At 51.8% G+C, this 10,168-nt stretch overlaps 1 protein-coding gene across 1 annotated transcript in view; it reads right to left on the bottom strand.

The window, feature by feature from the left end:
- sec24a (SEC24 homolog A, COPII coat complex component) overlaps window positions 1–10,168 on the bottom strand; it is an 18,196-nt gene that overhangs the window by 3,855 nt on the left and 4,173 nt on the right. The window contains exons 3-24 of the mRNA XM_019871565.1: window positions 9,597–10,151; window positions 8,776–8,951; window positions 8,594–8,741; window positions 7,700–7,744; window positions 7,435–7,604; window positions 6,816–7,003; window positions 6,478–6,580; window positions 5,857–5,983; window positions 5,408–5,517; window positions 5,200–5,312; window positions 4,987–5,105; window positions 4,190–4,245; window positions 3,454–3,660; window positions 3,225–3,348; window positions 2,732–2,890; window positions 2,454–2,627; window positions 2,108–2,218; window positions 1,601–1,697; window positions 1,171–1,327; window positions 766–870; window positions 286–378; window positions 94–198 (exon numbers count right to left, since the gene is read on the bottom strand). Coding sequence (XP_019727124.1) covers window positions 94–198; window positions 286–378; window positions 766–870; window positions 1,171–1,327; window positions 1,601–1,697; window positions 2,108–2,218; window positions 2,454–2,627; window positions 2,732–2,890; window positions 3,225–3,348; window positions 3,454–3,660; window positions 4,190–4,245; window positions 4,987–5,105; window positions 5,200–5,312; window positions 5,408–5,517; window positions 5,857–5,983; window positions 6,478–6,580; window positions 6,816–7,003; window positions 7,435–7,604; window positions 7,700–7,744; window positions 8,594–8,741; window positions 8,776–8,951; window positions 9,597–10,151 — 3,242 coding nt within the window. The remainder of the gene's footprint in view (window positions 1–93; window positions 199–285; window positions 379–765; window positions 871–1,170; window positions 1,328–1,600; window positions 1,698–2,107; window positions 2,219–2,453; window positions 2,628–2,731; window positions 2,891–3,224; window positions 3,349–3,453; window positions 3,661–4,189; window positions 4,246–4,986; window positions 5,106–5,199; window positions 5,313–5,407; window positions 5,518–5,856; window positions 5,984–6,477; window positions 6,581–6,815; window positions 7,004–7,434; window positions 7,605–7,699; window positions 7,745–8,593; window positions 8,742–8,775; window positions 8,952–9,596; window positions 10,152–10,168) is intronic.

Genomic DNA, 10,168 nt, shown 5'->3' with positions numbered 1-10,168 from the left:
CGTCCCTGGGGAAAAAGGGGAAAAAAAAAAAAAAAAAAAAAATCACAAAGACAAATAAAAACACGGCGTCAAGAGGTTTAGTGCAGCTGCCCACCTGATGATGTGCAGCGAGGGGAAGAAGGGCCTCTGCTCCCTCAGCCAGCCCACAAACGCTCTGGTCCTCTGAGACTCGGCAGTGTCCAGCTCTGGCAGAAAGTACTGACACGGGAAGAGCATTGTTAGTATTTGTGTAAAAAATTAAAAGTTCACAATTGCTTTTTCTGTTAGGTAAGAAACAAATCTCACCAGGTTATCAGGCACGGCGGCGTAGCTGGGGACACCCAGGACTTGAGTGAGGAAGTTGGGGTTGCAATTGCGTCCGATCCACAGATACATGATCTGGATGGAGATGGCAACATGTTGAAAATGACACTCGTTTTGTCCCCGCCCCCTCGCCATTGTGCCAGTGGCTCTCGTACATCCCATCCTGGTTCCTAATCTGAAGCCAACAGTCTCCAACTTGGTTCTTAAAGTGGACAGTGAGCCCCCTCGCCGCCCCTCGTCTTCAAACACATTTTGATCCTTTGCCTTTGACTGTTTTGGTGCTTTCTACTGTCTTTGTTACTCATTTATTGTTTTATTCTTTTTTGTATGAATTCTTTGTGCTCCACGTACGGCTATTTGTGTGCAGCGCAGGTTGTTTTCAAGTGCTCGAGAAATACTACTAAGATATATTCTCAAGTTGTATTCATGGTGACTTTCTTGCGTGAAGATGTCAATGCGCACCGTTCCAGCATCCATGAGGAAGGCTCCCTCCCTGCTCAGCTTTTCCACGGACAGCTGCAGCACCCTCGGCTGAGGGACGGTCCGCTCGTTGACGTTCAAGGCGCCCTGGGGAGGCAGGAAGGCAACGCAGCTCCTTACGCACAGAGTCATCGCGCCGGGGAATAAATCGCCTCGATCCGGCGCCACTCTACGGGGAGTGGCTTGCGATCGCGTTGCTGTAACGCCCTCACCTCGTCGGTCAGATCGTCAACGCGGTACAACGCGGGGTGGATGGTCAGCATGGCGTAGGCCAGCGGCTGGTACTTGAGCTGACACATGGAGGCCACGCGGTCGTCCAGCCTGGTGCTGGTGCCCGTCCGGATCTACGGGGAGTGGCTTGCGATCGCGTTGCTGTAACGCCCTCACCTCGTCGGTCAGATCGTCAACGCGGTACAACGCGGGGTGGATGGTCAGCATGGCGTAGGCCAGCGGCTGGTACTTGAGCTGACACATGGAGGCCACGCGGTCGTCCAGCCTGGTGCTGGTGCCCGTCCGGAATGCTTTCTGGCTTAGCGTCTTCGTTCTTTATTAGTCGTTTTCTTTTTGTACGTATTATTTTTGCTCAACGTACAGCACTTTTGAACACAGCGGCGGATGTTGTTTGAAAGAGCTCTAGAAACACAGCTGAGTCGAGACTCTTGTCAGTGTGTTGTAGTCCCAGTCTCTCAGCACTTTGTCGGGAATTGGAACCTGACTTGAAATTGCTCCTTTGTCCCCAAATTGCTCAGTGACGTCATCCGGTCGAAAACAAACTCAAAACCCTCGAGTGGAAGCGTGTGTTGCGATGGCGGCAGACCTGCTCGACTGTCGGTACGACGACAGGGAGTCGATGGCGGCGTTGGTCATGGCGTCCCGGGCGTCGCTCAAGCTGGCCGTCACCGAGCGGTCCACGGCTGAAAGGAGACCACACCTTTACGTATCGCCGAGGGGCTTGCTCGAGAGGCCTTATGTTTCTCCTTTACATTCTTTTTTTTTTTTTTTAAACAAGTATCAGTTTATCGTGGTAAACGCAACAGTGCTAAAACCGTTTCATAAGACTGACACAAAGCGCCACGCAATTTCCCATAAAAGTTTCTGAGATGAAGTGGCTTAATGAGCCTGATTTTAGCTCCGAATCTCTCGCGCCGACAACCCGAAGGACGCTCCCATTACGGTAAAGGCTCAAAAAGTGAAGCAGAGCAGATATCCCTGCCGTATGTGGTGTGGTCAGTCTGATCAAAAATCTCAAAATCGAATGAAATCTCCCCCTCACAATATCTTCGAAAAATATTGCGATAGTCCTGACGGGAAGCATGATCCTCACCCATGCACGCCAGCAGGCCGGCCATGGCTTGAACGTCGGCGCCGGCAAAGATGTCCGACAGGGAGTGGACCACCGGGAGGCACAGGGTGTGCACGCGGATCCTCCGCTCTCCTGTTAAAAGCAGAAAGTGAAACGCTGCGCTCCTCAAGCGCCGTGCCACAAAGGATCCGACTTCACTCATCGCGCCCTCGATCATTACCGGCACCACCGGTTAAGACACCTTCGTAGCCTTAACAGAAAATAACCTTTAACGGCACAAGCGGATTCTCACACTGAAAATTGTCCAACGAATTGAGCAGAAGTCAATTCAAATCAACTTGAGCGAGGCAGGGACACTCGTGCCGACCTTTGCTTGAGGTGTAGAGTAGCGCAGCCTGGAAGGAGACCACCTGCATGTCGTCCAGGTTCTCCTCGATGGACATCTGCACGGCATAGCCGGCGTCCGGGTTGACGTTGGGCAGCGACAGCAGGTCGGTGGAGCGCACAAAGAAGTTGCCGTGGAACGTGTGAATGGACAGCCCTACAGAAAAAAATCCAAGAAAAAGTCATCCACCAGGCAGACCACGCTCTTCCTTTTTTTGGTTTTGTTTGTCTCGTCTACAAATGCTCGGGTCTCCGCAGTACCTTTGGTGCAGCGTATCCTCATGACGGCCTCAAAGCCGATCTTCCTCGTCAGGTATCGCTTCAGGTCCTTCTGGAAGCGCTCCACCTGGGCGGGGTTGTGCTGGTGGTGGTAGGAGGGGAAGTAGTAGACGCTCCCGGCGGAGTAGCGCGATATGCAACCTGCCAAAGACGGAGGAGAAAAGGGAATCCCCTCACTGGACCTGGAGCCGCCTTCGCTTTGTTTTCGCCCAGCCCCTTTTTTTTTCAGAATTTGGGACTTCTGTCAACTCCATTATACCCCGCCCCCCCCCCCCGCCCCCGCCCCCCAGAGTGGTCTGATTTTGCTATGAAATCACGTGTCTTTTGAAAGACCTTTTCAATAAAAGGCGGATTTTGGGTGTCTCACTTGATCTACATGCATTAACTTAGACCACAATTTAAAAATACATATGTGTATATGTTAGCCTGGATAAATAACGGTCAAACCAATAAATGATTAAAAATGCGGCCTCACCGAGAGACGCCAAGTCACAGTACTGAGAGCTGAGCAGGAACAGGTCGACGGCCACCTGCTGCCCCGAGCAGTCCAGCGCCAGCTTCTTGTAGAAGTCCGTCGCTGGGGATAAGTGCTGGATGTCCTGAGAGGGTGGCGGCGCGGGAGGAAACAAACAAACAAAAAATAACATCTGTGAGGATCCAGTCATCATCCCAGTTCCAATCCCAAGCCAACGTCAACTTGTCACCTTGGCGGACGCTCTTTGGTTGGGGTCCTCCCTGGACTGGAGCGCCCCGACGCCAAGATTGGGCAACTGCGTCTGGAAGATGGACAAGCGGCCGCCGGTGGGCGACAGCAGCTTGAAGGCGGCCTGCAGCGCTGAGCCCAGCGCCGACTGAGTCTCCATGGTATTCTCAAATAACGTGGGCAAGCTCTTCAGGAGATCCTGCACCAGCTGCGAGACGCATTGATGTCACATTAGCTTTAGAATGTACGAATCCAACCGTTCAGGGTTTCGGTACAACTCGAACTTTCGCTAGGTTCCGCGCTTGAGAACACACATCTCTCTTTCACAAATTTCACCACCGGGAGTGAGCGGTATAGGCTCAATATATCACACAAGGTATCAGAAGAGATTCTGCAAGATTTTTTGGGATGGGTACAATGTCAAATGAGAACTCAACATTTTGCGGTGGCTGCTCACCAGTAGCGGCCTTCATTCATGCAAATGCTTCAATCCACGTTGTCTACCCTCAGCAAAATTAAACAATGACTCATTAGGTCTTTACTTAGTGATTATCAACCGTGTCGGCTGCTGCGACACCATTTGTCCAGAGTTTTTTTTTTTTAAGAGCTTTGAGGGATGTATGTAAGGGTGATGAAATGTGTGAGGATACGCTTTGGAGAAGCAACTAAAAAAAAAACAAGACGACTTTAAAAGGACATCCCGAGAAGGTGTTTCCTGATGCAAGCACATTTCTCACCTCTTTGCTCTCGTTGAGGTTGACTAAAAGGCTGTCGGGTGTGGGTAAAAAGATATCTGTGGGACACACAAGCAGATATACTGTAATGCATACTGTTAGGAAGTCGAAACTACAGTGTTCCTCGCCATTTGTAGCAATATTTCTAGAGTGATGCATACCCCTCCCCCCCCAAAAAAAAAGCTTTGTAATTGCCTAGAGATGTCACAGCTGACAAGAAAATCATTTTTTAGCTTATCCCTTCACTTCCAGTACCCATGGTGTCTAGAGATGAGTTTAATTTGTTCTGTGACTACGCTGGTCACTCCTCAGGACGCAACTGGAGCCTAAATAATCATATTTTCCCCGCCGAGGATAAAGAATATAGACCAGCAAGTATTGTTTCATCTGTCTACATGTGGTGCTCCACCATTTGTGTTCAAATATCCCTTGCTTACAGGATTATAATACTGGGACATCAATGCTATTTGTTAGCCTGACGGTGGCGTTAGCATTACACTCAACAGACTTTAACGCCATTTGCTTGTTTCAAAAACTTAATTTGCAATTCAGTTGGGACTCAAGGCACTCATGTAGTTCCTTCGCAAAAGATGCCTCCACACGGCGCCAAAGCAATACTTTTATGAGACATGGCTTTGGCCTGAGCACAAAAAAAACAAAACCAAACCCCCCCCAAAATAATGATCATAATAATCTTGCATTTTCAGCTCATAACGAGAGGACAGCGGACAAAGAGAATCCGCAAAACAGGCCAATTAGGCAACGTGGGACCATGAGGAGTACCCAACGAAGGGTGTCACCTTCGATGTCCGACACGATGAGCATCTGAGGTTGGGAGAGTCCCTCCTGGAGGTTGTAGAAGTGAATGGTGCTGTCGAATGTGATGAAGCCGACTTTTGTCCGCGCGTCTCCGGGGAGCCTTTGGCGCACACGCACGCAGAACAAAACGTGAAGTCAGTATCGGGCCGGCGCCGTGAGGGGACACGGAAGAATTGGCGGCGCCGTTCACGTACGCGTTGATGTTGTCAAGCACCGACTGACAGAAGACTTTCAGGTAGCCCGTCTCCACCGCGTTGTGAGACACGTCCAGGACGAAGAGGTACACGGCCGGCTGCGGCGGCCTCAGCTAAGGGTGGGCATCGGGCAGAAAAAAATAATCATTCAAAGAAAGAAAGAAAAAAAAAAATCATCACACAACTTAAGCCAACAGAAGAGCGCTACCATGTATTCTGAAGGAGCAATGAACTCGATGGTGGCGTTCTGCACTTCGGGTCGCTTGTGTGGTTCTCCGTAGGATCGACTGACTGGATTGTACATGAACTCCTCTGGAACTTCAGACACAGACACAGACACAGACACACACAGACACACACAGACACACACAGACACACACACACACACACACACACACACACACACACACACACACACACACACACACACACACGCGACCATGGTCATACACAGCGAGCTCCAAATCGATTTTGACCCCGCTCAAAATCCTTCGATGCCAAATCCACACCCTTACATCGTTTGAGTTGTTTTCCAATCACAGTGGCACGAACACATGTACATACTTGCAGGTTTCAAAATGTCAAATTCATCTTGTTTTAATTTTCGTGACTCAAATAGTGTCGACAGGAGGGCATTCTCATAGTGTGGCTTCTTACCATCGTTGACCCGATAGCACAGGTTGCACTTCCACCTCCTCTGGTCCAGGAAGGACACGAACGGATTGATGTAAGTCCGGCAGGAGCGACACCTGACGATGGCGCTAGACGTCACCACGGGGAGATGCTGTCGGAAGCAGAAAACAAACAAGAGGCCCGGGTGGGGAGGCGGTACGGCGCACTCGGTCACATCGCTTGCGGGGAATGATTTGCAACATTTCCTCGGCGGCTAAGCGGAACTATTCTTCGCATGAGGTGATGCAGAATCAACAAGACGGAAGCTCGCACTGTTTGCCGACAAACGGCATCAAACAAGCCAATCGGCCCCACAACAGATTGTGTTCTGCTGCGGTGGTCATACGCGTGGGAATCAGGGAAAAAAAAAAAAAAAACAAGTAGCAAAATAATCTGCTCATGTTTTACCACTCCGAGTATGTATATTCCACACACCATTCAAACATTCAAGATTTAAGGCCTAGTTTTGTGATATTCACTGCTCATTAGATGGCAAATGGGATATTTCGCCAGCGGGAAGAAAACATTTGGATCACGACATTTGGGTTGACGTGGCGTGTCTGTTCGAGAGGACAACGCAACCGGCAAGTGTTGAGGCGGCCTTACGGAGAGGTCCTTGAAGGGGTGCAGCAGGAGGCCCAGCGGCATCTTGGCTTTATTGAGCAGAGACTGCGTCTGGGGGATGCTGGTCAGCGTGCAGCGAAAGACCCTGGACACAGAGACACCGGCGCCACATGCGTTATGCGTCACGCGCCGCCCAAAACATCCGGCTGCCGGACGCCGTGCCAGAGCCTGGCCTCAAGGGGGCTCTGTTGGACCGCCTTAAACACCCGCATCTGACGCGACAAAGTGAAAGGAAGGATCTGCGATTTTCAAATGGGGTGCGAATGACATCACGTAGGTGGGCCGAATGCCCCGAGCACAAAGAAAAGTGTCCTCCTTACTCAGGGCTGCAGTTCATCTTCTGCAGGTCTTGGGGCAGGCAGGGCGTGGGGGCGGGCACCGGGCCCGGGGGCAGCAGGTTGCGCTCCTGGAGCAGGTTGACCACCCGCAGGCTCTCGGGGGTGCTGGACTGCAGACTCATGGCTGCCAGGGACGGGCTGAGCTGAGCCGGGCCGGGCCCGGGGGGCGGCTGCCGGGAAGAACGCCGTCGTCAACTTGTTGATTGTAAAATGCCGCCGAGTCATTATTTGGCCTTCCGAAACGACCGTTGGCGCATTCAAGGCAATGTTTGGACTGCTTTTACTGGAGAAAATGAGTTTACTCACGCAAAGCAAATGCATGACAAGCGGCAGAGCGTGTTGTTCCACAAACACACGCTGAGGCAATCTTCAACTTGAGAACGCGTTTACGCCAAGTGCAAAGCAAACGCTTGAACGTGTGCACACACGCATACACACAAACGGAAACACACACTGACAAATACTGGGACATACAGTGAGAACACACAAGACAGACACATATTGTCCTGGCACACACAAAGCACGCATTGCACGCCTAACCCCAAAAAAAACAAAAACAAAGGTGCAGCAAATCAGCACCCGGGCGGGCGCGCCGTCTCACCTGCTGGTACGGCCGAGGCGCTTGACTGTAAGGCTGCGTGGCGCTGTCAATTGCCGGGTGCGAGATGGTCGAGGGGGCGCCGTGGGGGGCCGCGGGCTGCTGGTACCCAGGCGGCAAGGAAGGGTAGTGACCCAAGTGGTGACCCGGCGGGATGTGCTGGGGTGGCCCGGCTGGGCAGGGGGAGACCCAAAAAAAATAAATAAGTAAAATAAGCAACATGTGAACAAATTCAAGACATTCCCCGTCCGTCTTTTCACACACGTACCCAGTTTGCTGTCCACATGATTGGCGCCGACGCCAGCAAGCATTCCTGTTTGGAAAGGCACAGCGATGACTTTTGAACTCGTGTAATTTGACCCGACGTCACCCAGCACGGAAGAGATTGGAACAAGATGATGCAAAAACAGACAGCGGATGGACCTGATGCGGCGTCAAATTGAGGCCGTGTTGACAAGCTCGTATTTCTCGACAAGAATCAGCCGGCTGGACTGGATTGAGCTTTCAATCTCCGTGACGTTTGCATTCCGATGGGAAAAGTTTGACTTTTCCAGCCTCCGGCATGAAAGTGTTCACTTGATTCACGTTTTTAGTCCTTCCTGTTTTTTGGTGCGGTTACTGGTTTTAAGGATCTTTCACCACTGGATCGCAACATTAAAAAACAAAACAACTAGTGACCGGCAATTCCAATCCATCCCCCCTGAACATTTTCCAGATGGTAGCACGCATTCCACTGGGATGGGTGAACACAGTTCGGCTTGTGTTTGAACTGAAGGGCTGCATTTGTCACAGCCTGCATTTGAGGGCCAATTTGGACTTTCATGTGGCTTTTCCCCCCATTTTTCGGACAATCGAAACAAATTTAAGCATTTTTGCTTCCGTCCTAAAAAGACAGCTAAAGCCCGATTATCGGATGAAAATGATCCTGAGTGATCATCCTGTACTGTGTGGCGTGATAAGATTAAGACTGACAGGATAACGAGGAGAAGCGAATTGGCTCATGGATGGATGGATGGATGGATGGATGTCCCAACTTCACAGGAAGTGGGTTTGTACAGTTGTAAAGGTACTGACTCCAGATCAGTTTTCAGGAAAAACAAGAGGAAGAAAGAAGAAATGATAGAAGACGTCCACACGGTCACACCGACAGATTTAGCCACACCTGAAGGTTCAACATCCGCCTCCTGACCGTCGGGCTCGGTGAGGGGCAAAGTGCTGCCGCCCCCCCACTGAGCTGGCATGTGGGTGGAGGGGAAACGACAGATAACAAAAAAGGAAAGACAAAAGCTCACATGGTGGAAATTCCCGCTCTGTCATTCCGAGACGTTTCAACAAGTTGGGAGCCGAGCACAAGAATGGCGTACCGTCAGCCTTTGGGGGAGGCGGGGTGGCGTTGGCCGTCGGGGGTGCCGCAGGTTTCATGGTGGGGGGCGGGGGGCCCACGGGTGGGGGCCCATAGGGAGCTCTGCTTGAGTAGTATTGCTGTGAAGCCGCCTGGTTCATTGGCGGAGAAGCGGCACCTGGTGGAGCGAGAAACCATTTGATTGTTGACTGCCTTCTTTCTTGTCATACGCAAAAGCATTTGGAAAAGATTTTTTTTTTTTAATGGTTACAATAAAGGTTGGTCGAGGTGTCAAAGTGGCAGCATCATCTCTGAACTTTTACAACGAAAAAAATGGAAACACTTGAGTCAGCCGATATCAATCAGATGAAAATGATGTGCTTTGCACAGATGAGTGCAACTCGGCGGGCAGGCTTTCTATCACTGTGTGCCGTTGAACTTTGAACGAATTTGGACTGACCCGAACGTGTGTGCGCGCGCGTGTCAACTTGTTCAAGGCGGGAGTAGAGGGCAAGGTCCTCCTTCCAACATATCAACCCTGCAGATACTTTATCTGACACCAGCAACTTTGATTCAAAGCCACAAACGCGCACAAGGATAAAGCCATTTAAGTTGAGATTGTTTCTTTAAATTAGACAACCTTTACGATCGGGGAAGACGACTCAAAGGCAACTGCTCTGATTTTAACTGTGCAGTTTGCGTCCTTTTTTTTTTTTTACTGATAGAGACACAAAAATGCCCCGATGATATCTTCCAGATAACTGTTTTTCCCATTTGGATAATTTCCTGTTCTGATGGTGGGAGGCCATTTTGATGTTCTTACCTGGCTGGCCGTATCCTTGTAGAGAGGCGGGCGGCTGGACCGCGTTCTGGGGCATGGAGGGTGAAGGCGCCGAGCTGTAAGGCGCATGTGGGCTCACGTGGTTGGTCGCCGAGCCCCGGGGCGGCGCGTTCATGGCCGCGGGGGGCCCCGCGGGCGGAGGAGCCGAGTTGTACTGCCACCCTGGAACCTGCTGCTGACGTTGGGCGTTCGGGTAGTAGCCGCTCAAAGACGCAGCGGGCGGAGGAGGAGGAGGAGTGGCCCGCGCGGGGGGCGGCCGGGGACCAGGACTGGGGCCGGCAGACTGGGGAGGGGTGCGGGACGCGGGGCCGCCCGGAGGGGGTCGGGGGAGATGAGGTTGGTTGGGCGGGGCTGGATAGGACGAGGGCGGCGGCGGGCCAGATTGATGGGAGCTGACTGGAGGGATGTGCTGGTATGGCCCGGAGGGATAGAGTCCGGGACCGGGGGCTGGGGGCGCTGCAACCTTGGCCTGCATCGGGATGTAGCTGGGTTGGTGTGTCATGCCGTAATTGACCGCTGGGAGCTGCTGGACACCAACTGGGTTCTGTGGAGGA

This window comes from Hippocampus comes, unplaced genomic scaffold (assembly GCF_001891065.2).
Source record: "Hippocampus comes isolate QL1 unplaced genomic scaffold, H_comes_QL1_v1.1 scaffold33, whole genome shotgun sequence".
Lineage (NCBI taxonomy): Eukaryota > Metazoa > Chordata > Actinopteri > Syngnathiformes > Syngnathidae > Hippocampus > Hippocampus comes.
The sequence above is the reverse complement of the archived record's forward strand: the minus strand, read 5'-3'. Positions and strand labels throughout refer to the sequence as shown.